The sequence below is a fragment of the Mauremys reevesii genome, linkage group 1 (assembly GCF_016161935.1).
Source record: "Mauremys reevesii isolate NIE-2019 linkage group 1, ASM1616193v1, whole genome shotgun sequence".
In the NCBI taxonomy this organism is placed as follows: Eukaryota; Metazoa; Chordata; order Testudines; family Geoemydidae; genus Mauremys; species Mauremys reevesii.
The window spans coordinates 3,389,788-3,417,095 of record NC_052623.1 but is presented as its reverse complement, the minus strand read 5'-3'; the positions used below and the strand labels follow the sequence as shown (position 1 = coordinate 3,417,095).

The 27,308-nt window shown below is 48.8% G+C and overlaps 2 protein-coding genes across 2 annotated transcripts; one reads left to right on the top strand and one right to left on the bottom strand.

Annotated features, from left to right (window-relative positions):
* Positions 1-6,711: 6,711 nt before the first annotated feature.
* Positions 6,712-7,701, bottom strand: LOC120380801 (olfactory receptor 52K2-like). Its single transcript, XM_039498716.1, has one exon. The coding sequence runs from the start codon at positions 7,699-7,701 to the stop codon at positions 6,712-6,714; it is 990 nt and encodes a 329-aa protein (XP_039354650.1).
* A 13,215-nt stretch (positions 7,702-20,916) lies between these two features.
* LOC120391352 (olfactory receptor 52K2-like) lies at positions 20,917-21,858 on the top strand. Its single transcript, XM_039514922.1, has one exon. The coding sequence runs from the start codon at positions 20,917-20,919 to the stop codon at positions 21,856-21,858; it is 942 nt and encodes a 313-aa protein (XP_039370856.1).
* The last annotated feature ends 5,450 nt before the right edge of the window (positions 21,859-27,308 follow it).

The window sequence follows — 27,308 nt, the reverse complement described above, 5'->3', positions numbered from 1 at the left end:
GTAAATTATCAGCAAAACTGATTAGGAGGAAAACAATAGACAGAAAATTGGATTTATTAATTAATATGGGAGTTCTTGAAAAAGAGGTTCTGATTGCAAAAATGGAGGGTGTGCAGAAAAGAACCACAAAAATTTTTGGAGGCTGGAGAAAATGCCAGAAAGTCAGAGACATAAAGAATTTAATCTGTTTATATTATCAAAAAGACAAACACGGAGATACTTTCATCAGGAGAAAACCTTGGGTACTAACTTGCTCTGTAATCTAGCAGAGAAAGGCAGAGCAAGGCCCAGTGGCTGGAAAAACTTTTTCACTAGGTGGAGAAGCACTGGAATGGGTTACCTGGGGAGGTGGTGGAATCTCCTTCCTTAGAGGTTTTTAAGGTCAGGCTTGACAAAGCCCTGGCTGGGATGATTTAGTTGGGGTTGGTCCTGCTTTGAGCAGGGGGTTGGACTAGATACCTCCTGAGGTTCCTTCCAACTCTGATATTCTATGATTCTGTGATTCTATTAGGAAGCTGAAGCGAGACAAATTCCACCTAGAAATAAGGGCAAAATGTTTAATAGTATCAGTGAATAACCTTTGGAACACACTGCGAAGGGAAGTGATGGATTGCCAAACTCCCCATACCTGCAGATCCAGACTGTGTGCTTTTCTGGAAGATCTGCTTGAGAGCTTGTCTACACTGAAAATGCTAGAAAGGCACTACCCACACCTACAGCAGGGGTTCTCCCTTAGGTGATTCACCTCTCCAAGGGCTAGTCTACACTTACCAGCCGGGTCGATGCGGTGAGTTCGACTTCTCGGAGTTCGAACTATCGCATCTAATCTGGACACGATAGTTCGAACTCTGGAAGCGCCGCGGTCAACTCCGGTACTCCACCACTGCAAAAGGCGGTGGCGGAGTCGACCTTGGAGCCGCGGACTTTGATTCCGCGGCGTCTGGACGGGTGAGTAGTTCGAACTAGGGTACTTCGAATTCAGCTACGCTATTCACGTAGCTGAATTTGCGTACCCTAGTTCGACCCCGATTCTTAGTGTGGACCAGCCCCAAGAGTTTCTAGATAGGATTGATAGAAGAATTTGTCTCTTGACCTCATGCTGTCTACAGCAGATTAGGTTGATATAGCTACATCTCTGAGGGATGTGGATTTTTTTGTGATTTGAAAAAAGTAAAATGAAGTTTTGGGTTGAATTAACAGAGGCATGGCATGCAAGTCATGGGAGGTGATAGTATTTCTTTACTCTGCACTGCTTAGACCTCAGCTGGAGTATTGTGTCAAGTATGGGTCACCAATTTATAGGGAAGATGTAGAGAAATAGGAAAGGATCCAGCGGCAAGGGACACAGATGTTCCAAAGGATGGAATACCAGTCATTGGAGCAAAGGCTAATGGAACTGGGTATATAGAATTTGGAAAAGACTAGACTACGGAAGGACATGACAATGGTCTTCAGATACTTAAAAGGGGGGAGGGATAGCTCGGTGGTTTGAGCATTGGCCTGCTAAACCCAGGGTTGTAAGTTCAATCCTTGAGGGGGGCACTTAGGGCTGGTCCACACTAAGAAGCGGGGTCGAACTAGGGTACGCAAATTCAGCTACATGAATAGCATAGCTGAATTCAAAGTACCCTAGTTCAAACTACTCACCCGTCCAGATGCTGCAGAATCAAAGTCCGCAGCTCCAAGGTCGACTCCGCCACCGCCTTTTGCAGTGGTGGAGTACCGGAGTTGACCGCGGCGCTTCTGGAGTTCGAACTATCGCGTCCAGATTAGACGTGATAGTTCGAACTCCGAGAAGTCGAACTCACCGCGTCGACCCGGCTGGTAAGTGTAGACTAGCCCTTAGGGATCTGGGGCAAAAATTGGTCCTGCTAGCAAAGGCAGGGGGCTGGACCCAATGACCTTTCAAGGTCCCTTCCAGTTCTAGGAGATAGGTATATCTCCAATTATTATCTTAAAGTTTGCTGTAAAAAAGTTGAAATAAAGTTGTTCTTTCTTATCACAGCAGGCTGGACAAGAGTCAATGGTTTCAAACCACAGCATCACAGATTTAGATGAAATCTCAGGAAAAACATCCTAACTGTAAGAACAAGAGGCCAATTGAACAAACACTTCAGGAAGTCATAGAAGCTCCTTCATTGGAAGTTTCTACTGGAAAAACGAGCATCTGAATTTAAGCCACTGTTTGTGCTTCTTTGTTCTTTATTCAAATTTAAGAGTAAACAGCAATTAAGAGAACTTCCCAAAGGGAGATGAAAACACTAGGGCTCAGTGCTAAGTCAGAGAGGAATTGACTGCTCCATGTAGTTGTGTATATTTAAAAACAGCCCTGCATAAGGAGGAGGGAGAAATCTTGTTCACCTTAGCCTCTAAGGATAGAACAAGAAGCAATGGGCTTAAACTGCAGCAAGGGAGGGTTAGGTTGGACATTAGGAAAAAGTTCCAAACTGTCAGGGTGGTTAAACACTGAAATAAACCGCCTAGGGAGGTTGTGGAATCTCCATCTTTGGAGATATTTAAGAGTAGGTTAGATAAATGTCTATCAGAGATGGTTTAGACAGTATTTGGTCCTACCATGAGGGCAGGGGACTGGACTTGATGACTTCTCGAGGTCCCTTCCAGTCCTAGAATCTATGAATCTATGAAAGTCATTATGAACATATCCCAATTATACTGATAGGCAAACTGAGGCACGGTGAGAGGTGACTTGGCCAAGGTCACACAGCGACTGACAGAGAGAATTGAGTGGTCCTGTCTTCCCTGCTGTAACCATGGTTTCTCCATCAGTAAACGACTGCATGACAAGAGGGGAAAGGAAAGTTTAGCAGGGCCTGTTCATTGAGTGTGTGTGATGGACTTCACCATGCTACAACCTGGAACTGGGGTACCTCCATTTCCTCTGACATACCATCCTAGGCCACCTCTCACAGTGTGAGGCTGTGACAAGCTGCAGTCCTCTCCAGGTTTTGCACTTACACAGACAAACACAGACAGGGACACACCCAGCTGCACTTATATGAATGTCTTCACTAGCCACACATGAACCAACAACAACAGGGAGATTCCAGATGGTTCCCCAAGGTTCCCAAGCCCACAGTTGAACCATCTTGCCCTTGGGAGAAGCCTGACCATTGTAAATTAATTACCCAGTCTGCTCCTTCCTCAATGTGAAGAGGACAATGCACCAGCCTCTATTCCTGATTTCTCTTCCACGTTTCAAACAACACACTGCTTTAGGTAAGGAAAAATATAAAACAGAATTTATTAACTATAGAAAGATAGATTTTAAGTGATTATAAGTAATAGTGTACAGATCACAGTTAGTTACCTAAGAAATAAACAAAATTGCAATCTACATTCTATACACTAGACAGGATTTGAATCAAACAGTCTGTCACTCTGATGGTACCCACTCCCCTCCCGGAGCTGAGATAGAACCCATGAGTGCTTACGTGTCTCTCTCTGCAGATATTGTAACATAGTAAGAACACACATTAAAATTTCCAACCTAGCCAGTGTCCCTTAAACGATGCCAGAACATGTTAGTACTAGAACTGAGTGGGTCTACTATTTAGTTGTTTTTCTTTCTTTTATATAGGAACTAGATACAATGCTCGTCTCCACTAATTGCTAAGTTATCCGCCAAAAAGCTAGCGATCTCAAGAGCCTAAGTAGCCCCTGGAATCATGGCTAACATTGTCACCCCTACCAAAATCTGAAATGGCTCCCTTGGAGCTGTGGATGGGGAGGGATGTGGGTGAACAAAGGCCAAAGGACAAGGACAAAGAGAGTGGACCACAAGCTAAATATGAGTCAACAGTGTGATGGGGGAGGGAAGGAGAGGAGCGATGGGGTGAGATCTTGGGGGAAGAGGCAGAGCAGGGTTGGAGCTTTGGCAGAAGAGGTGGGGAAAGGGGCAGGGCTTAGGGGGCCCAGTTAACAGCAATAGATTGCTGGCAACCCAAAGAGTTATATATAGACCTGTTTCCCAGTTTGTCACACAGACACAGCACAGTAAAATCAGGAAAGAATTTAATGTCTTTTTCACTGTCCAGGAAGTGATTCAGGGAAGAGAGCCCAACACATGCTATACTGACCCCCTGAAATGTCCCTCTCACTTTCCTTTTTTCAGGAGTGTCACCTGTGTTTTCTGTTTCTTCGCCCTCAGCCTCACACACATTACTGGATAAACAGACATTTTGCTACAGTATCTCGGGAGTCATTTGTCCCGCAAGTCCTCATCAGCATCCTCATGGCAAGTCCCAAGGGAACGTAGCATCCTTGCAAACAGCGTGCTGCCTAGATCTATCTCTGGGAAGGTGCTGAAGGTGGTCTGGCTGTTTATTCACACACTGGCAGTACTGAAGCTTTTGTCACCCCTGTGATTGCTGGCTGTGTAATGGCATTTCTCTATATGTCCAATTCAGAATTTGCTGGACTTTCACTCTAGTACTGTGTCCCAGCAAGAAAACTGCCAAAACTGACCCAGGACTGATGGGGGCAGTTGCTGCGTTCAGCTTTCAAAATCCTCACTCCCAGTCTTGTGCTGCCTATTGATACAGAGCAGCTTCTGGAGACCAGGAGCGCTGAAAATGTCAGCACAGATTTCCTTGGCTTTCCTCAGACACCCCCCACATATTGCTCCCATCCATGGGAGCGGGGGTACCCACTGTTCTATAGACATGCAGTGTTGCAGGAAACCTGCTGCCATGGCATCCCTCAAAGGCTGTGGAAGGGAACAGAGCAGCAGCTGCTGCTGTATGAGAGCAGCCTCCGGCCCTGTCTATGAAGCTGCCACCTGCCCAGAAATCCCTCCAGACAGGTTAATACCAATCCGGTTACAGTTTGAATTTGCAGGTTGCTTGATTGTCATGGCCAGGGACTTCGTTTTACCTGGATGAATAACCAGACTAGTGCACACTGCTTCTTGCCCAGCCAGATCAGCTCTCAGATGTAGCGATTCACACTGCTACACCTGTAATTGCCACTGAACTCCATAGAGTGACATCCCTTCAGTGTTTGAAACTGGCACCTAGCTTGGGTGTGACACAGTGTATTTCATGGTAACACCCTGCACCCCTGTGTTCATCCTTATAATATGCATGCGTGAGATCCAATGCAAAGTTCATCATCTCCGGTGTCGTCGAAAGGCTCATGATGCACTGAGCATTGTTGTTATAGTGATGTGATAGCTTGTAATTTCATGTCTACAGTTATGAGGCTGAAAATGTGTCTTCATGACTTAAAGCAAGCCCAGGCAAAAACTCTCCAGAAGTAGAGGGGCAGTTCACACCTCATCAGGACATGTATGGGATAAACCCAGCCCAGCATCACAGGAACAAAGGACACCGGCCTAGGCAGCAACAAAGGATCTCTTGGACTCTCAAGTGAGACATCCCCCTTTCCTTGGTCTGTTTGGGACTCTGATGAGTCCAAATTCCCTCCCTGATGCTAAACTGGAACTGACTGGCTCAGGGCAGCCCAGCTAGATCAGAGCACTCTGGGAAACACTGAGGGCAGAGGCAATTGTGCCACATTTGGGTGAAGAGACCATCTTGTGGATACTGCCCAGAAAGTTTGGGATGGCCCAGCTCCACTCCTCTTCCAGTCACAGCATCTGTGTAGCAGTTCCAGGTGCTATTACGGTCCTTTTCAAGCTCCCGTGGCTGGACACCCACCAGGAAGCTGTGTTTGGCTCCCACACACTGGCCTCTTGAGCTGTTGAGTCAGAGCAGCTTACAGGCACTACTCTGGCTCTGGGTTTCTAGGCCCACTCTGAAATGAAACTACCATACCAGAACCTCCCACTAGGAATGGAGACCTGCACACGAAATGCCAAGGTCCTGAGACTAGTTTTGTCCTATCTCCTGCAGATTCTTCAGTTGCTTCAGCTCATGCTTCCCAGAGGTCCCCTTGGGCGCACGCTGGTTCCAGTTTCTCTCTTTCAGGGCACATGATCATTAAAGCGAACAAACCCAGGTTTTGCAAAAGAGGTTGCTAAAACAATTCCTCTACCTTAGACAGCACAAGAGATATCCAGTGTGGTGGATCCCTCCCTGGCTGCTAACTGGAACTGGGGTACACTTCAGACCTCTGTCTCACCAATATGGGGTCCCTCTTGCACTGTGATATTATGACAACCTGGAAAACCCTCCAAGCTTTCACCTGCACCAACATTCACAGGCAGAGACCACACCCAGACGTGTTGATGAATGCTCTGGGCAACCACTCGGGAACTCACAGAGGGAAGCTCCAGCCAAAATCCCGGCAGCTCCCCAGCCTAGGATGCCAGAGCTGTACTGTCTAGTCCTGGTCAGAAGGGCCACCAACTGCAATTAATAGGCTGGTTTAAAACAAACAAAAGGAAGTGTTTGTTCACACACCGTACAGTCAACCTTGGAACTCTTTTCCAGAAGATGTTGTGAAGTCCAAAACTATAACAGGGTTCAAAACAAGAACTATATAAATTCATGGGGCAGATAGGTCCATCAATGGCTTTTAATCAGGATGGGCAGAGACATCATCCCTAGCCTCTGTTTGCCAGAAGCTGGGGATGAGCGGCAGGGAATGGATTACTTCATTATTTCCTGTTCTATTCATTCAATCTAGGGCACCTGGCATTGGCCATTGTTAGAAATAGGATACTGGCTAGATGGACCTTTGGTCTGACCCAGTATGGCCATTCTTATGTTCTTATTTTCAGTAAGTGATTCAGGAAAGAGGGCTTTGCACTCCAGAGCACCAGGAGAAAACTTTAGGTCCCTTTATGAGGAAAATCCAGTGCAGCCTGTCCCGGATCTGTTTGGTCCTCACCCCATAGATGATGGGATTTAGCATGGGGGGCACCAGGAGGTACATGTTGGCACTGAGAACATGGAAATGTGGGCCCACATTGTGGCCAAATCGGTGTGTCAGGATGGAGAAGAGAGCGGGGATGTAAAAGGCTAAGATGACACAGAGGTGGGAGACGCAGGTCCCAAAAGTCTTGAGTCGGACATCTTTTGTGGGGAGGCCTATGATAACCCTGAGAATGTAAGTATAGGACACAGTGATAAAAAACACATCCAGACCTGTGATGAAGAATGCCAAAAACAGGCCATAGTAATTACTGGCACTGATGTCAGCACAGGCCAACTTGACCACAGCTATGTGATCGCAGTAGGTATGGGGGATGATGTTGGTTCTGTAATAGGGGCACCGCCACACCAGGAAGGGATTGGGTAGTATGAGTATGCTGCTGCGTAGTACCACAGCGAGACCGATTTTGGCCACCATGGGGTTTGTCAGGGTGGTGGAATGTCTCAGGGGATCACAGATGGCTACATACCTATCCAAAGCCATGGCCACAAAGATCCCAGATTCCATTGCTGAGAAGCAGTGAATGAAGTACATCTGCGTGAGACAGGCGCTGAAATTGATCTCCCTGGAATTGAACCAAAAGATGCTCAGCATTTTGGGCAGAGTGGACGTGGACATGACCAGGTCGGTGACTGCCAGCATGCTGAGGAAATAGTACATGGGCTCATGGAGGCTCGGCTCCCTCTTCACGACGAACAGGATGGAAGAGTTCCCCAAGATAGCTATGACGTACATGATGCAGAAGGGGATGGAGATCAAGACATGGGCTGCCTCCAGGCCAGGAATTCCCAGTAGGATGAAGGTGGAGGGGTTGGTGAAGTCGGTTGTGTTAGAATCTGACATGGAGTAGGGGAGAAGGTGTCCAACTCTGAGGCAGAACAGTGTCTCCTGCATGTACCGTATGTTCCCCTGACTTCCTGTATGTGCCCAGGCTCTGGGGTGATGGTCGCAGTACAAATGCCTGGGTGGAGAGATAATACTAATATGAGACACTACATGTGCTACTGGAAGGTGTTCTCATGGGACAAACAGATTGGTCACTCTTCACACACTGAAAATGACATTTTTGTTATTCAGAGAAATTAATTCTGAAAAAATGACCCTACTTATGCAAATTCCATATTTTATGGTGCTTCACGTGTGGGAACTGATAATAGGCACCAACAGGAAACACTAGGGTGGATATGTCTTATAATGGGATGGAGAATAAACTGCTTTGGATATGTGTTCATTTATGGTGACCCAGTCTCTATAAAGGATCATAGAATATGAGGGTTGAAAGGGAACTCAGGAGATCATCTAGTCCAACCCACTGCTCAAAGCAGGGCAAATTCCCAGACTTTTTTTTGTTAAACCCCAGTTCCCTAAATGGCTCTCTTCAATGATTGAGCTCACAACTTTCGGTTTAGCAAGCCAATACTCAAACCACTGAGCTATCCCTCCCCTAGTAGTAGATAGTAAGGGGATTTCCAAGAAACTCTATGAGACTAGGAGAGGCTGCCATATGTAGAAAGACTGGAAAGGCCTGGACTGTTTCATTTAGAGAAGAGATACATAAGGGGGCATATGATAGATGAGATGACAATAAAGAATGAAACAGTTTACATTCAAATGGACAGAGAGAGAACAGTTACCAACCAGTAATATCTAGAGATACTTAGTGCTTCCAAAGGCTAATTCCTCAAAGTTGAGGAAATCATCAGTAAAACTGATGGTGAGGAAATGTTCAGAGATAAAATGGGAATGAAACTTGGGAGTTCTTTAAGATGAGTATATTAAATATCTATAAAAAGCAGCAAAGAGTCCTGTGGCACCTTATAGATTAACAAATGTATTGGAGCATCAGCTTTCAGGGGTGAATACCCACTTTGTCAGATGCAAGTAGTGGAAATTTCCAAGGGCAGGTATAAATATGCAGGCAAGACTCAGTCTAGAGATAACAAGGTTAGTTCAATCAGGGAGGATGAGGCCAGTTTGGCTGATGTACATGGCAGAGGGGCATTTCTGGCACATGATGACATATATAACATTGGTGGACGTGCAGGTGAATGAACAGGTGATGTTGTGGCTGATCTGGTTAGGTCCTGTCATGGTGTCACTGGTGTAGATATGTGCATGCAACAAACCTCGATGCCAACTCTGCACACATATCTACACCAGCAGCACCATGACAGGACCAAACCAGATCAGCCACACCATCACCGGTTCAGTAGCACATACATTAAATTAAATAAAATCTGGTCACCTGACAGAACTCAGAAAGCAGTTGTCAATGGGATGTTGTCAGCAAATGCGGCTGTTTCCAGTGGGGTTCTGCAGGGATCACTTGTTGACCCAATGTTATTCAATATTTTCACCAATGATCTGGAAACAAATATAAAATAACCGCAGATAAAATTTGCGCATGATCCAAATATCAGCAGAGTGGTTACAATAAAGTGGTCAGGGCAGCGCACCTATTGATCTAGAGTGTTTGGTGAGCTGGCCCATGTAAGGAAAATATTTTAATACAGTCAGATGCAAAGTTATCCTCTTGGAACAGGGAATGCAGGCAAGACCCATAGACAGGGGCACTGTAGTATGGAAGGCAGGGACCGTGAAAATGATTTAGGGCTCACTGTGGATAACTTAATCATTGTGAGCTCCCAGTGCGATGCTGTGGCCAAAAGGGGTGATGTGATCCTTGGATGCATAAACAGGGGGTTGGTGAGTTGGAGCAGGGGAAGGATTTTACCTCTGCACATGGCATTGGTTAAACTGACTGTGTCCAGTCCTGGGGTCCACATTTAAAAAAGGATGTTGAAAAATTGAAGTGGGTGGAGCAAAAAGCCACATAAATGATTCAGGGCTGGAGAAAATGACAGAGTGTGAGAGAGACTTAAAGAGCTTTATTTATTTATCTTAAATAGTAATAGTGGGGTCTTTAATCTAGCAGAGAAAGGCAAAGCAAGATCCAAGCGCTGGAAGATGAAGATAGACAATTCCAGCTGAAAATAAGGACCAAATAGTTTACACTGAGGGTATATAGAGAAACTGAAAAGAATCCAGAGGTGAGAGACAAAGATGATCCAAGGAGCAGAACAGAAGCTATAAGAGAAAAGACTGAATGTAGAAGATTGAGAGGCGGACATGCCAACAGTCTTCAGATACTTGAGAAGGAAGCCATATGACAAAGGCTGAAGGAACTAGGCACCTTTAGTTTGGAAAAGAGGAGATTAAGTGGGGGCATGGTAGTGGTCTTCAAATACATGAAAAGCTGCCATAAAAAAAGCTGGAGAAAACTTGTTCTCTCTTGCCACACAGGGCAGGACAAGAAGCACTGAGTTCAAACTACAGCATAGCAGATTTAGACTAAATCTCAGGAAAAACTTCCTAACTGCAAGAAGAGGAGGACAATGGGACAGATGCCTCAGGAGGTTATGAAACTCCTTCAAAGGAGGATGTCAAAAGGAGACTGGATAATCATCTCTCTTGAATAGTTCAGATGGAACAAATTCTGCCCCTTGGGAGGGGGCTAGAGTAGCTGACACTTGCAGTGCCTTCTCACCCTGTAACTGATGTGAAATCGTAGTGTAGACCGGGCCGTAGTCAAACACAAGTTATTGAGCTCAATACAGGGGTAAATAGGTGAAATTTTATGGTTTGTTCGATACAGGAGGTCACACTGGATGATTTATTGGTCCATTTAAGTCTTAAACTCTATGAATCTATAGATGAGGAAAGTAGGTCAGGCATTTATATTTAATGTGTCTCATAACACACGAACAAGGGAACATTCAATTTTATTGTAAGTCTGAACATATAACACTAATAAAAGAAAATTATTTACGTAATACATATTTGGCCAGTGGAAGTCCTTGCCACATATGTTATTGTAGCAAAGAGCTTAGCTGCATGGGATTCACACATGGATTGCTCATTGTAGGTGGTGCTGCTGGCCCCGCCGTTAGTTAAGGCTGTCTGATACCTTCCATTAGAACACTTCATTTTCAGTTGCTTATAAGTTTGCCAATTTTTAAGCATTTGGACAGAAATTCCCCACAGTGGGTGTTGGCATCAGGCTGAATTATTTTTTGAAAGTTTCAGACATAAGAATTTGAACAACTTCTTGAATGAAGCTAGGAGAGATGTCTTGCCCATGCTGAAAAATTCTTATAATTGTTCCAGGGAGGAGCCTTAACTAACATCGCCAGGCTTTCCAGCAGATAAAAGTCAGGTAACAGCCCCCTTCTCCCCTGTTAACAACCAAGTGGGGAGGTGACAGTATCTATGCACTAGCACACAGCTGGCTCTCTGAGGGGAATTGAACAAAATATGGGCCAGGGCCTCAGAATTTGGCCTTTTATTGTACATCTCCTATCACCTTTCATCGTGAGGGATCCACTGTGCAACTGAAATGCAGCCACCTCAGGGCTGAAGTCCCTTTCCTGGGGGCAGGGGGGCTAGCAAAGGCGGACATTTTGATACATGACACTGGAGCAAACTCATCACCTGTGCAAAGGGTCCTGGGATGTCTAACAGCTGCGCAGAGCGGAAAGGACCACAGACCTATTCTCTATCTCATCATGCCCACGTAGCACTGAGTTTGTTGAGCAGCAAGAGACGGTACCTGTGAATTCTGAGATGGAAGCGTCTTCCCTGGGAATCCCCTTCAGGTAGCCGTGTCCCACGCCTCTCTCAGCCCAGCATCTGCAGCAGCATTGCACACTGAGAGCTGACAGAAGCGTGCACCATTTATAATACAGCTCTGTGCAATCCCTGTGGGGTTCGCTCAGCCTCGAGGGAAGATGCGGGCATCTGAGAAAAAAACAAGCTGGAGACAGGCCTGTCGTGGGCTCTGTGCTGAGTCAGAGAGGAATTGGCTGCTCTGTGTATTTGTGTATATTTTTAAATTATGGTTTATTAGTAATAAAACTAGGTCTCCCTAGGTTCTGAGGCCCTGTAAATGCCCAGGATGGCTGGGTAGATATTAGACAAGCATATCTGGAGAAAGATGACTGAGGAGAGACACAAACACTTTCTGCAAACACATTGGGCTGTAGCTAAGGGATCAGAGATCTGTAATTCTCATCAGTAATTATCATCCGACGAAGTGGGTATTCACCCACGAAAGCTCATGCTCCAATACGTCTGTTAGTCTATAAGGTGCCACAGGACTCTTTGCTGCTTTTACAGATCCAGACTAACATGACTACCCCTCCGATACTTATCATCAGACTGTGCAGCATCTTTCATTGAAGGAGTTCCAAAACACCTAGCAAAGGAAAGTCACTATGAACATATCCCAATTATACAGATAGGTAAACTGAGGTCCGGGGTTATCTGATTTGGCCAAGGTTACACAGAAACCAGGAGTCCTGACTTCCCTGATGTAACCACATCTCCCTGTCAGTAACTGAGTGCATAATAAAAGGGAAATGGACTCGCGGTCTAGCAGGGTCTCTTCATTGTCTGAGTGTGACTGACTTCCCAGGGATGCACCCTGGAACTGAAATACCACTAAGCTCTCTGGCATACCAATCTCTGTCCCCTCTCACACTGTGAGGCTGTGACAAGCTGCAATCTCAGGTCTTGCACTTACTCAGCCATACACAGCCAGGGACACACACAGCTGCAGGTACCTGAAAGCTTTCACTAGCCAGCCATGAACTAACAATATATATATATATATATATATATATATATATATATATATATATATATATATATATATATATATATAACAGATTTATCAAGTACTGGAATCTAGATTTTAAGTGATTGTAAGTATTAAGTGTACAGATCAAGGATGGTTACCTAAGAAATAAATGCAATCATAATCTAAGTTTTATACACTGGCTAGGATTTGAATCAAGCAGTGTCTCACCCTGATGGTACAAACAATTCACCAGTCTTCTGTACACAGGGTTTCTACCCTTCAACCTAGGACCACATCCCCAGTTCACTTCCTAAGGTGTTTCCAGGTGTTGAGTTGTGGGGGGGAATGAGACCAAGTGATGATGTCGCTTCCCCCGTTATATCTTCTGCCATGTGGCGGGAACTTCATTGTCCCAAACATTTTTTAAGTGAAAGCTTGCAGCAAGGTTATTGGAAAAGTACAGGAACAAGGTTGTGTCCAGTGTTGCATAAGCTGGTCACATGCATTGGCATGGTTCAATGAGTTATAACAGCATTTCCTGGCTGGAAGGTTCACAGGAAAGTCCATCAGGTGGGGATAAGCCTCTTCTAAGATCTATTATCAGGGGGTAGCCATATTGGTCTGTTTCCACAAAAACAACAAGGAGTCTGGTGGCAGACTAACAGATTTATCTAGGCATAAGCTTTTGTGGGTAAAAAACTTCAGTTCTTCAGAGGCATGGAGTGAAAGTTACAGATATAGGCAAAGAATAAATGGACACAAATCAAACATCAGGAATGATAACATACAAAAGCCAGTAGGAGAACACTTAAATCTCCCTGCACAGTCAATAAAAGATTTACAAGTAGTCATCCTTCAACAACAAAAATAAAATAATAATAAAAAAACTTTAAAAACAGACTTCAAAGAGAAACTGCAGAGCTACAATTCACTTGCAAACTTAACACCGTCAATTTGGGCTTGAACAGGGACTGGGAGTGACTGGCTCACTACAAACGCAAATTTCCCTCTCTTGGTATTGACACCTCCTCATCAGTCATTGGGAGTGGACCACATCCACCCTGACTGAATTGGCCCTGTCAACACTGGTTCTCCACTTGTGAGGTAACTCCCTTCTCTTCATGTGCCAGTATATTTCTGTCTGTACCTGTACTTTTCACTCCATACATATGAAAAAGTGTGTTTTTTTACCCATGAAAGCTTATGCCCAAGTAAATCTGTTTGTCTGTAAGGTGCCACCGGACTCCTCATTGTTTCTAAGCCCTATTGTGTTTCTTAATGGACCATTACCTTGAATGGTTCCTCCCACAATGTGCTGGCTACACACCTTGTGACTCAGCAAGGCATGCAGGGACCTGCCTATGGACAGAACTCTAAGGTTTTTTCCATGCCATGTTCTGGGTAGCTTGTATCTGAGACAAAGGAAGCATAAGCCACAAGGCAGAGGATATAAAAGGCTGCTGTATCTCCTCCATCTTGTCTTCAATCCTGCTTCTCACCTCTGCAGGGACTTTGCTACAAACTGAAGCTCTGAACAAAGGACTGAATGATCAATCCCGGCTGTGAATGCCTTCCAGAGACTTGATTTGAGCCTGCAGTTTATTCCATTACTGCTAAAAGCCTGAACCAAGAACTTTGCCATTACTGTATGTAACTGATTCCATTTATCCAATTCTAGCTCTCATCTCTACCTTTTTCCTTTTATGAATAAACCTTTAGATTTTAGATTCTAAAGGATTGGCAAAAGTGTGATTTGTGGGTAAGATCTGATGTGTATATTGACCTGGGTTTGGGGCTTGGTCCTTTGGGATTGGGAGAACCTTTTGTCCTTTTACTGGGTGATTGGTTTTCATAACCGTTCATCCCCAGGACGAGTGGCTCTGGTGGTGATACTGGGAAACTGGAGTGTCGAAGGGAATTGCTTGTGTGACTTGTGGTTAGCCAGTGGACTAAAAACAAAGTCCTCCCTGTCTGGCTGGTTTGGTTTGCCTTAGAGGTGGAAGAACCCCAGCCTTGGCCTGTAACTGCCCTGCTCTGAGCAATTTGTCCTGAATTGATATTCTCAGAAGTGTCCCACCAAGGACAGCATTGTTACACATGCATTTTAGAAGAGCAGGAATGTGTCTGTCAGGCTCTCAAGTCTGCAAACTCTGGAAAAACACACCACACCTGGTTAATCAATAATCAGAAGGCAACCTCTTGCTTGAGGGTTGAAACTGAGTTGGAGGTAGTTGGACTCCTCAGGAGAGGCACTTCAGGAACTCTCCCTCTGGATGCATCTCGTGGTCCCCACTGGCAGACAAAAGATTTGGCCACTGGAAGGCTACTGCAGTGCCACTCAAGAGCCACATTCAGCTTCAGTAATTATCAAGGGTTGGGGGTGTTCTACTAATTTTGTTGCAGACGTATGTAAGTGCATGAGACTAGTAAAATTTAGCTTTAAGTGCGAGCAGTCTTGTGTTGTTCTGTTTGTGCCAGCCATCGATCGTTCGGATGGCCGCATCTCCCCTGATTTATTACCTGACACCAGCTTGCACAGAGTAAAAGTCACCAAGAGCATAGGGTTCAAAGAACCCTGGGTAACAGCCAAAGGCAGGTGATTCAGAAGGAATGAACGGGTAATGAATATGCAATCCATTCCTGGTCGCTCATTCCTAGCTTCTGGCAAACAGAGGCTACGGACACCATCTCTGCCCATCCTGGCTAATAGCCATTGAAGGAGCTATCCTCCTTGAACGTACCTAATTATTTTTTAACCCTGTGTCTTGGCGTTTATGACATCCTCTGCAAGGAGTTCCACAGGTTGACTGTGCTTTGTGTGAAGAAATACTTCCTTTTTTTTTTGGTTTTAAACATGCCACCCATTAATTTCAATTGGTGAGCCCTAGTTCTTGTGTTCTGAGGAGTAAATGACACATCTTTATTTACTTTCTTCACACCAGTCATGATCTTATAGACCTCTATCATATCCCCCCTTAGTCATCTCTTTTCCAAGCTGAAAAGTCCCAGTCTTATTAATCTCTCCTCCTACAGCACCTGATGCATGCCCTAAGATTTTTTTTTCTCGACCTTTTATGAACCTTTTCCAATTCCAATATATCTTTTTTGAGATTGGGTGACCACATCTGCACTCAGTATTCAAGGTGTGGGTGTAATGGATTACATAGAGAGTCAATATGATATTTTCTGTCTTATTATCTATCCCTTTCTTAATGATTCCCAACATTCTCTTTGTTTTTTTGACTGCCGCTGCACACTGAGTGGATGTTTTCAAAGAACTATCCACAATGACTCCAGATCTCTTTCTTGAGTGGTAACAGCTAATTCTTTGAGATCCCTTCGTAACTCTTTGCCGTCTGCTTTGTACTTAATTATCTTTAATAGTTTTGTATCATCTGCAAGTTTTGCCACCATAAGTACCGTTCACCATTTTTTGTAAACCAAGGTGCTCTCATGGATTGGTAACTGGTTAAAAGAGAAGAAAATAAGAGTAGGAATAAATGGTCATTTTCAGAATGGAGAGGGGTAACAAGTGGTGTCCCCCAAGGGTCTGTACTGGGACCAGTCCTATACAACATATTCATAAATGATCTAGATAAGTATTAAACCGTGAGGTGGCAAGATTTGCAGATAATATAAACTACTCAAGATAGTTGAATCCCAAGCAGACTGCAAAGAGCTGCAAAAGGATCTCACAAACCTGGGTGACTGGGCAACAATTTGGCAAATGATATTCAATGTTGATAAGTGCAAAGTAACGCACATTGGAAAACATAATCCCAACTATACATATAAAATTATGGGGTCTAAATTAGCTGTTTCCACTTAAGAAAGAGACCTCGGAGACTCTTTCATGTAACTACACCTGGGTGTGTCCCTGGCTGTGTATGGCTGTGTAAGTGCAAGACCTGGAGAGAATTGCAGCTTGTAACCGGAGGAGTTGGTGGTACCCCAATTCCAGGTTACACCCTGCTGAAGTCCATCTCGCCCACCCAATGAACAGGCCCTACTATTTCATGAGTCCATTTCCCGCTTGTCATGTGCTCAGTTACTGATGGAGAGACCGTTGTGGCAGAGAAGTCAGGAATCCTAGGTTCTGACTGTGTGACTTTGGACAACTCTTTTTCATGTCTCCACTCAGTCATCTTTCTCCAGATCTGTCTGTCTACTACCTATCCATCCACCCTGGGCACTTACACAGTATCAGACCCTATGGAGGTCTGGGCATTATCCCTAGTTTTCTTAGTAATCAACTATAATTTTTAAATATACCAAAAAAAAACAAACACCCCACAAAGAACAGCCCAGTCCTCTCTGACTCACAGAGCAAAAGAGCTCTCAGCTCCCTTTGGGACGCTCCCATAATTGCTGTTTACTGCTAAAGCTGGATATTGGTCTTACCCAATACGGTCATTCTAATGTTTTTATAGAGACACCAGATATCTGCCTCCTGTTGTACCCCACTAGACCCCCCTCCCCTCCCCTCCCCGAGCTGAGCCAGAGCCCAGGATTCCTGACGGGGTCTCTCTCTGCGGAGTTAGTAACAAAGCAAGGGCTCTGGCCAGTGATGACAGTGAAAATACACCAGACTCCACGCTGGGCTGGGGAACAGCCGGACTCCACTCGATTCCCCCTGCCTTGTCTGAGCCAATGCTGCTCTCACACTGGTGTCAATCTGCAATGCCCCCGGCATGTCGCTCCCAGCCCCTGTGGGATGCCGTATGCTCAGGGACAGGGAAAAGCAGGCGACTATTTCTCAGTCTCACGCTCTCCACTGAGCTGCGGCTCCCCACGTGAGGCAGAAACCCTGCTGGGACCCCACAGCAATGGCTATAAACCTCCCTGCCCAGCGCTCCTCCGGCACAGCACAGAGACTCTCTGGATGCCTCCCGCTGCCCGGGCAGCCCCTCTCTGCTGCGCAGGAGCTGGGTGAGTGCAGGGCTTTGGAGCCCAGAAATGGCCCTCGGCAGCAGCACCTGCCCCACATAACAGCCCAGAGGAAGCACAGAGCTGAGGCAGGTCCCAGGCCAGGGGAGCTCAGAGAGGAGTCGGCTCAGGGTCGGGGGAGACAGTGCTGAGAATCACATCTGGAAAGTTGGTCTAAGCAACAGGAGCTTTTTATTTTCCCCTCCCCACTCCCATAATGCCAGCGCCCCCGTTTGCTGCCTCTGGCTCCCACCTGGCTCGAGCGGCCACTCGCCCCTACGTGCAGGAAGGGCTGGGAGCAGCCGCCCTGCCCTGCTTCTGCTTAGCTGAACTCCTCCGTGGTGCTGAGCTTGCCAACCCTCCAGGATTGGCCTGGAGTCTCCAGGAATTAAAGATTATTTTTAATTAAAATTATGCCATGAGATGAAATCTCCAGGAATACATCTAACCAAAACTGGCAAAATTACATACTTCTCCAGCATTAGTCCATCCAGTCTGACCCTGGCACGGACAAGCCAGAGAATTGTGCCCGCTTACCCCTCTCCTGAACCAAGGACTTCAGTTAGACTGGGGTTCTCCAATGTTATTATACCACAACCCCCTTCTGACAACAACAGTCACTACCTGACCCCGGCAGGGCAGACCCCCTGATTCCCACTGCCCCAGGTGGGAAGCCAACGCCCGAGCCCTGGCTTCAGCCCACCCAGGGGGCCTGCAACCTGAGCCCTGCCATCCAGGGCTGAATCCCTCGGGCTTCGGCTTTGGCTGCGGGTGGTGGGGATCAGGCTTAAGTCCCGAGCTCCAGCAAGTCTCAGCCAGCCGTGGCGACCGTATAAAAATGGGTTTGTGACTCACTTTGGGATCACAGCCCACAGTTTGAGAACCGCTGAGTTAGACCAAAACATTTCAGTCCTCGGGAGACTATGCTGCTGTGTCCGCAGGCAGAGAACAGGAGGGACCAAGCCCCCCCCACCATGCCAGAGGCCCTTCAAATGGCAGGGGATTGGTCAGGTGACACATGCCCGGGTGTTCCCAGCAGGCAACCCACACCCCAGGCTGCAGAGGAAGGGAAAAAGTCCCAGGTCCATGCCAATCTGACCTGGGAGAAATTCCTTCCTGATCCCAAATCTGGCAAGGCATTAAATGTTGAGCACATGACCAGACCCACCAGCCAGGCATCTAAGAAAAGGGATTCTCTGTTCCAGCCTAGAGCACTGGTCCGCCCCATCCAGTGTCCCTTCTCCAGCTGTGGCCAATCCCTGCTGTTTCAGAGGGAGGTATAGAAAAGCCCAGAACACATCTTGCAAATTATTGGGGGTACTGGGAGGGGGAACCCCTTCCTGGCCCCAAGCAGGCAACCAGCTGAAGCCCTAAATCCTGAGATTTGAGTACAGCCGCTGTCTTAATGCAACACAGGCCTTCCTGTTCTCCCCACGGCCCAGGGAGGGACGGGATGAACAGGGGGCCTCACAAGTTCCAGGGGATCCCCACAACCTCCCCCCGCAACACACACACACAACCAGGGCCACGGAATTACTCCCAGATACTGGATTAAAGCATCTGGTTTTTAAATTTCATTAAAAATATATAAATTCTAATCTGAAATACTCTAAACCCACCCGCCGCCGCTCTAAGTGAGCTGTGCAGTGTCTAACCACCCTCACTGCTAGGGTGCATTTTACTTCAGGGTTGAATTTATTTAACCTTAACGTCTGGCCCCAGGATCTTGGTGGAGCGTGGGGGGGAGGGGGGAGGCAGTGAGATCAGGCCAGTTCAAGGATGGGTTTGGTACGAAGCCGTGGTTGCACGAGCGCAATGTGCTGGAGCAGGCGGCTGGGTCAGTGAGGGTAGAAGAGCCAGTCGTGCAGGGGATCGCCCCCTCTGATACCCCTGCTCTGATACCCCCCCACGCGCTTGTTGAGAGCTGACGCTTGGTGTGTGGGCAGCTGGGAATTTCCCACTGGGAGTGAGGGCGCCAGGGCTGCTTGTTGCTGTTACTGCGCTGGGCAGCTGGCCCCATTGCCCAGGGTGCCGTGCAGGAGAGCAACGCCCAAACGGTCCCTGCCCAGAGAGCTCCAAGCCGGGACTGTGACAGACCCAAGAGATGGAGCTGAACAGATCCAGGGGAGATGCAGGGGGAGAGTCACAGAGGACAAGGGGACAGACAAGGGAAGGTTCCCTTTGCATTAGCTAGTGTCCTCACTAGTCCGAGTAGTCACTGGTGACCACACTCCTCACCGGTGCTGGGACAGACCAGAGCCAGGCACATCAGCGGTGGCCAGGCCGGGGGAGTGGGACTCAGCTGTCCGGACCATTCCCTGCCTGTCTTCCTGCTGCGGGAGGGATGGGGGTGATTATACTTTTCTGCCTGAGCTCCCCTGATGAGTCTTGCTCACAGGAGCGTAAAGAGAATGTGAATAGCCCCAGTGGGGAGAGGGCAGTGCCCCCAAACCCAGTGCAAACGTCCAACAGGCAGGGAGAGATCCAAGAGCATCTGTCTCTGTGCTCGGAGCTGGACCAGCATCCCAGGCCAGGCCTCCTCCACTAGAGGAGCTGCAGGCTGCAGCCAGCCCTGGGGGGACTCTGGAGCTGAGCTGAGCGTTGAATGTGAGCTCCACGTGGTAACACAGAGAGCAGCGCACGCCCCCCAGGATCCCACCCCCAGGAGGTGTGGGGGGGACGGCTCCCTAGATCACCACAGGAGGGCGCAGGGGGCAGAGGGTGCCTGAGGGGGGCTGTTCGGGATCACCTGGCTCAAGTCAGCCCAGTTAGATGTGATGCTCCATTTGCAATGGCGGCTGGTCTCCCTCTGGGAGTGTCCATAGCCGATTCTCTGTGGTATCCACACCCCGGCTAAGGGTTTAAACACAGGGGTGGCCGTAGCACGTGCAAGCCCCAGTCCGCGGGTGGGACAGCCCTGCTCCCCAGACTACACAGTCCCTGCCTGCGCTGGAGGAGCAGCAATGTGATCGGTCTGTAGGAAGCTGCCTGCTGGCTGGGTTCATGTGCCCCTCCCCGCAGACAGCCTGAGACCGTGGCTGTAAGGGGGCTGAACTCCCCCATGCCACGCAGCGCCGGAGTTAACACTGAACCTCATGGTGACACTGCCAGTGTCCGGGTCAGCTGTTCCACAGCTGGTCACTTCAGCTGATGGGAAAGGGGAGGGCTGGGGTGTGGTGCAGCTCATTCCCCAGCCCCCTCAGTCTTTGTTCACCAGACTTTCCCCTCTACATTCAGAGCTGGGTCCTATCTCATTGGGCCAGTTTGAGGCAGGAGCTCGTCAGGCAGTTTTGGGTGGTCTGTAAATCGCAAGGTTGCAGTCTCAGGCCTGGAATGGGTGGGGCAATAACGGGGACATGCCGAAGGCACGAGGTGACTGCTGCATTCCTTCATTCTGTGCAGGGAGCCCTGCAATCATCGCTCTGGTGTGTGCCTAGCCACAGGGGCTGGAAGCAGCCGTGCCGTAGAACAGAACAGACCCAACCAGCCCCACCATGGCGGCTTCCAACTGGACCATGCCCCACCCCTCCACCTTCATCCTCCTCGGCATCCCAGGGCTGGAGGTGGCACATGTCTGGATCTCCATCCCCTTCTGCTCCGTCTACATTCTGTCCCTCCTAGGGAACGGCCTCCTCCTGGCTGTTATCAAGACCGAGCCGAGGCTCCATGAGCCCATGTACCTTTTCCTGTCCATGCTGGCGCTCACCGACCTGGTCGTCTCCACCACCACACTGCCCAAAACCCTCTGCATTTTCTGGTTCAGGGACCGAGCCATTCACACCAATGCCTGCCTGGCCCAGATGTACCTCCTTCACTCACTGTCAACCATGGAGTCTGGGTTCATCCTGGCCATGGCCTTTGATCGCTACGTCGCTATCTGTAACCCGCTGCGACACTCGGCCGTCCTGACCAGTCGGGCCATAGCCAAGATAGGGCTGAGTGTTGTGATGAGGGGAGTCCTGTTACTGGGCCCTCACCCATTCCTGCTGCAGCGGCTCCCGTACTGCAGAACCAATGTCATTTCTCACACCTATTGTGAGTTCATGGCACTGGTGAAACTGGCCTGTGTGGACACGACAGTCATGACAGCCTATAGTCTGGTTGTAGCATTTTTCACCGGCGGCTTAGACCTGCTGCTGATCGTCCTGTCCTACGTGATGATTCTCTGGGCCATCTTAAGACTCCCCTCCAAGGAGGCGCGGCGCAAGTCCCTTGGCACCTGCAGCTCCCACATCTGTGTCATGCTGGTGTTTTACATCCCTGCGTTCTTCTCCTTCCTCTCCCATCGCTTCGGCCATGTGGCTCCCCACGTTCACATCCTCATCGCCAACATGTACCTGCTCTTTCCTCCCATGATGAACCCCATCATCTACGGAGTGAGAACCCCGGGGATCCGGCAGAGGGCACTCCACATCCTGGGCATCAAACCAGCCTGAAGCCCATGGGATCAGTCAGCGGCTGGGGAGCAAGGTCCGTGCAGGTGACATCAGGGTCAACAGGGCCCAAGATCCAGACAGCTGAGTCACCCTGCAATATGGAAACCCACGATAGCCTCACTGAGCCACAGGGCTGGCTTTTCACTGCCCTAGAACATTGTTATCACTTGTCATTTTCACGGACCTGGCCCAGATCAGGGCCTCATTGTGCATCATGCAGCTAGAGACCATCTATGGCCCAGGGGCTTCTACCCAAACAGACAGGGTGGCTGCTCCTCTGTCCCCGGCACATGTCCTCTCACGCCCAGATGGTTACCCCTCTCCCCTTTCCCTTGCACCCTCTCATGCCTAGTCTTCTGCTCCTCGCCCCTCTCAGAATCTTTCCCAGGTTCCCAGGCCAGAAGGAACCTTTCTGACTATCTCATCTGACCGTCTGCCTGGCACAGGCCCGAGGCCTTCACTCAGTGATCCCAGCACTAAGCCTCTATCTTCTATTCAGCTCAAGCATGTATGTTTTTAGAAAGGCATCCAGTCACAATCTCAGGTCACAATCTCAGGCTCAGCGATGATTGGTGAGAGGGACAAGTTTTTGGTCTTCCACAGTTTTCCACCCACAGAAGTTGGTCCAATAAAAGATATCACCTCCCTCAGCTGGTCTCTCTAATGTCCTGAGAGTGACATGGCTGCAACCCCGCATGCAATATATATTCCAAGCATTTCAGTATATGTAAGCGGAGGAATAGTCCCGCCATTGGGGGGAACTTTCCTGTCTTCTACACCACCCCGGTGAAGTGGGCGAGCGAAAGGATCTGAGTCCTTGCTCCCACTTCCTTTACCCAGAGGCCTCCCTGCCCTTGAGGACTCCCCTTCCACTGTCCTGTCTGGCAGAGTCCTCGTAACCCCGACAAGGCTGGGCCCAGGACTCCTGGGGGGGCTCAACCCCCAACCCTGCTGTGGTCATCTAGAACAGAGTGCCTTTCGGCACTAGTCACTTCCCTGAGGGGCAGCTCAGTGGCTTGAGCATTAGCCTACTAAGCTTAGAGGTGTGAGTTTAATCTTTGAGGGGGGCATTTAGGGATTTGGGGCAAAAATCTGTCTGGGGATTGGTCCTGCTTTGAGCAGAGGGTTGGACTAGATACCTCCTAAGGTCCCTTCCAACCCTGATATTCTATGACCCACTGATTTAAAGTAAATACAAGTTATTTAATCAACAATTAATTTAAAAAAGAATAAGGAAAAATGGGAAAGGTTAAAGGAAAACACATCCCCCTGCTCTGTGGTAGGGAACATCACAAACAGCGTCTCTGGAACATCAGGGCAGTTCACAGTCTGTTCGTTGTAGGTCCCAGGTCTCCTCCTCAGGCCCTGGCTGTGCTGCAGGGATGTTGTGGGTTGGACACTTGAAATGGTGGTGGCCACACATCTAGGGCTTTGGGTGGTAGAAACCCTTCTTCCCAGTGTCAGTGCCCCCCCTCCTCCAGCGTTGGATTAATATCCCTCTCCCAGCCTGGCCTGCAAGGACCCTGGGCTAGGGGTGTCTTTCTGCACTGGGCCTTTGCCCAGGGTCCCCCGCCGGCTGGCCCCAGTTTCTCACCACACCTGTCTCCAGCTCCAGCCTCAGCTCCACTCAGCCTTAGCACGGATGCTGCTTTGTTAATGCCTCTTTTACCTGTAAAGGGTTAAGAAGTTCACCTAGCCTAGCTGACACCTGACCAGAGGAACCAATGGGGGAACAAGATGTTTCAAAAGGAAGGAGGGAAGTTTCCTTTGTTTAGAGTCAGTTTCAGTTTCAGCCGGAGTGAAAAAGATCAAGGAACCAGCCTCCTATCAGAGTAGTAAGTTTTAGAGAGGAATAAATAGGTTTATGTTTATTTTCTTTTGTAACTTGTCTTTGTGCAATTAGGGGAATAATCAAATTTGGGTATTCTTGTGTGTACTGAGGTTTTTGCCCAGGGGAACATCCTGTGTTTTAACTCTGTTGTCTGTGAGATCAGCTTGTATGCTGTCTCCCAGAGGTTTTTTTTTTCTCTTTTACCTTTGTTTTCTTTAATTAAAAGCCTTCATTTTAAGAACCTGATTGATTTTTTTCCCTGTGTTTTAGATCCAAGGGGACTGGATCTGGACTCACCAGGGATTGGTGGTGGGGAAAGGAGGGGAAAGAAGTAATTCCTCCTTGTTTTAAGATCCAAGGGGTTTGGATCACTGTTCACCAGTGAATTGGTGGAGGAGTCTCTCAAGGCTACCCAGGGAGGGGAAGGTTTTGATGGGGAAGACAGAGTTTTCCAGATGACACAAACATTTGGATGGTGGCAGCAAAACCAGATCTAAACTGGAAATTAAGCTTAGGAGGTTCACATGCAGGTCCCCACATCTGTAGCCTAAAGTTCAGAGTGGGAGTGAAACCTATGACACTGCTGCTCTGCCTCCAGCCCCCTGCGCTGCTTCTCTGGCCCCTCTGGCTCTGTGACTGCAGCTCTGCTCCCAGCACAGGATCTGCTCTCCCTGGGCTGTGTCTGGCTCTGTGGCTGCAGCTCTGCTCCCAGCACAGGATCTGCTCCCCCTGGGCCGTGTCTGGCTCTGTGGCTGCAGCTCTGCTCCCAGCACAGGATCTGCTCCCCCTGGGCCGTGTCTCTGGCTCCGTGGCCTCAGCTCTGCTCCCAGCCCAGGATCTGCTCTCCCTGGGCTGTCTCTGGCTCTCTGGCTGCAGCTCTGCTCCCAGGATAGGTCTGCTCTGTTGGCTGCATCTGTGACTCTCCTCCCAGCTCTGACCTGCTCCCTAGGCTGCTTTTCTGGCCCCTCTGCCTGGCACAGCTCTGCTCCCCAGCTCAGCTTGGGCCCCTGCTCTTTCCTTAGCTCTGCCCCGCTCTGTCTGACCCAGGCAATTCCAGCTCTCATGGAGGCCACGTCCCCCCGGCTCCTGACTCCCTCATTAACTTGCTCACCCTGTCAATCAAGCTGAGCGGGAGCACTGGCCTCTCCCCCATTGTTCCTGGGGAGTGTCTCAGGGTCCTGATTTCCCATCAACCCCTCCCCTTTTACTGCTGGGAGCTAACAACCAAAACACCCCCACTGAATGTTAGTAAGGGGGCAACAGTCCCTTCCCCTTACATATACATAGTATTACACACTAACAGCAGTTACAGAGCCCGGACTGGGGGGATGGGGGAGCCCCAAAGGGGCTGCTTTCCTATACAGTCACTCCCAGGGGAGGTGCAGCTTACGTCCTTTCCCTGGCCACTTCTGCGGCATTTCTCTCCTCTCCGTGCTGGGTTCAGAGCTAAGTGAAGTGTCAGAACGTAACCTCTCCCCATGTAACTAGTGCAGCCAGGGAAGGTTCCCATCATCCTGGCCTGACCCTGGCCCAAGCTTTGGGTGAGTGGGCGGGCCAGATCCAGCTACCAGTTTCTAATGTTTGCAACAGTCTGTCACTTCTGCAGTCCCGGAGTCCCCTTTCAGGGGCAGGATTTTTAACAGAGTTCTGCTCCAGGAACATCCCCCATGACTAGAAGGATTTTAGTAGCAAGGTTCATGGGCTTTTCTCCCCATCCAGCAAGCTGGATCTTCCCTTTTCAGGGACTGGAGTTAGTTATTGTTTGAAGAGTTCAGTGATGGATTTAGTTGGGTTTGGTCCTGCTTTGAGCAGGGGGTTGGACTAGATACCTCCTGAGGTCCCTTCCAACCCTGAGATTCTATGATTCCATGACACCTGAGCACCAGTGTAATGCTTTTCCCAGGGACACAGCCCATCCTTGGGGTTTTCATTGCTGTGACCAGACCCCCATCCAGTTGTTTGCTTCCCCAGGGACAGGCAGTAGGAGTGAGGCGCAGCTGAGAACAGCCGGTGATGGGGCCATTCAGGCACTGGGCCTAGCCTGGCAGGGGTAGGAACAGATAGGTAATAATTGGAGATATACCAATCTCCTAGAGCTGGAAGGGACCTTGAAAGGTCATTGAGTCCAGCCCCCTGCCTTCACTAGGCGGACCAATTTTTGCCCCAGATCCCTAAGTGGCCCCCTCAAGGATTGAACTCACAACGCTGGGTTTAGCAGGCCAACGCTCAAACCACTGTGCTATCCCTCCCCCCACCTCTAGTTACTGGAGTCTCAGGAGCAGGGCTGGCTCCAGGTACCAGCCCAGCAAGCAGGTGCCTGGGGGGGGCAAGGGGAAGGGGCATCCTATCGGGCACTGCGGCAGCAATTTGGCAGTGGGTCCCTCGGTCCCTCTCAGAGGAAAGGACCTGTTGCCAAATTGCCATTTAAGAGTGAAGCAGCGGCGGTAGAACTGACTTGTGGCTTTTTTTTTCCCGACGCTTGGGGTGGCAAAAACCTTGGAGCCGGCAAGGAGGGAGTGGAACGGTTTGCAAGGGGGTTAGAAAGGAAGTGCAGCTGTGTGGCCCAGGAGGGCTTGTTAATGAGATCCAGGGCTTTCTCAATCTGCGGTGGGATGTGTCTGAATCTCCACAGGGCAGGAGATCAGTCTCCCCTATCGTTACTATGGGAGGCTGAGTGGTCCTTCCCCTGCAACAAGGCTGGGTTCACCAGGCATAGCCCTCCCCCAGCAGTGCGACCAGGTGGCGCTGGTGACAATAGATTTGTCTCACTGTTCTCTAGGGGAGATTTGATTTCCTCTCCCAATGTTCCTACTGGGACTTGAGGGGTCTCTCTACCCCTGCTGATGGGTACTGAGATACCCCCTCGGCTGTGGCGATGCAACCCTCCAGCGGGGATTGTGAGCAATACCCTGCCAGAGGAGGGCCTCCCTTGGCTTGAGGGAAGTGTCCCCATCTGCACAGTCATTGCCAGGGGCCTGGGATGCCTGGGACCTTCTCCCATCCATGTGAAGGGGTAGGAGACTTGGAGGCATGACACGAGCTTAGCCTGTGCAGTGACTTTCTTCAGGTATGTTAGCAACGAGAAGAAAGTCAAGGAAAGTGTGGGCCCCTTGCTGAATGAGGGAGGCAACCTAGTGACAGAGGACATGGAAAAAGCTCATGGACTCAATGCTTTTTTTACCTCTGTCTTCACAAAAAAGTTCAGCTCCCAAACTGCTGCGCTGAGCAGCACAGCTTTTGATACAGTCTCCCACAGTATTCTTGCCAGCAACTTAAAGAAGTATGGGCTGGATGAATGGACGGTAAGGTGGATAGAAAACTGGCTAGATCGTCGGGCTCAACGGGTAGTGATCAATGGCTCCAAGTCTAGTTGGCAGCCAGTTTCAATTGGAATGCCCAATGGTCAGTCCTGGGGCCTGTTTTGTTCAATATCTTCATTAATGATCTGGAGGATGGTGTGGACTGCACCCTTAGCAAGTTTGCAGATGAGACTAAACTGGGAGGAGTGGTAGAAATGCTGGAGGGTAGGGATAGGATACAGAGGGACCTAGACAAATTAGAGGATTGGGCCAAAAGAAATATGATGAGGTTCAACAAGGACAAGTGCAGAGTCCTGCAC

Coding starts and splice junctions, on each gene's coding strand:
- LOC120391352 (XM_039514922.1), top strand. CDS start 20,917: ATGGCGGCTTCCAACTGGACCATGCCCCACCCCTCCACCTTCATCCTC.
- LOC120380801 (XM_039498716.1), bottom strand. CDS start 7,701: ATGTCAGATTCTAACACAACCGACTTCACCAACCCCTCCACCTTCATC.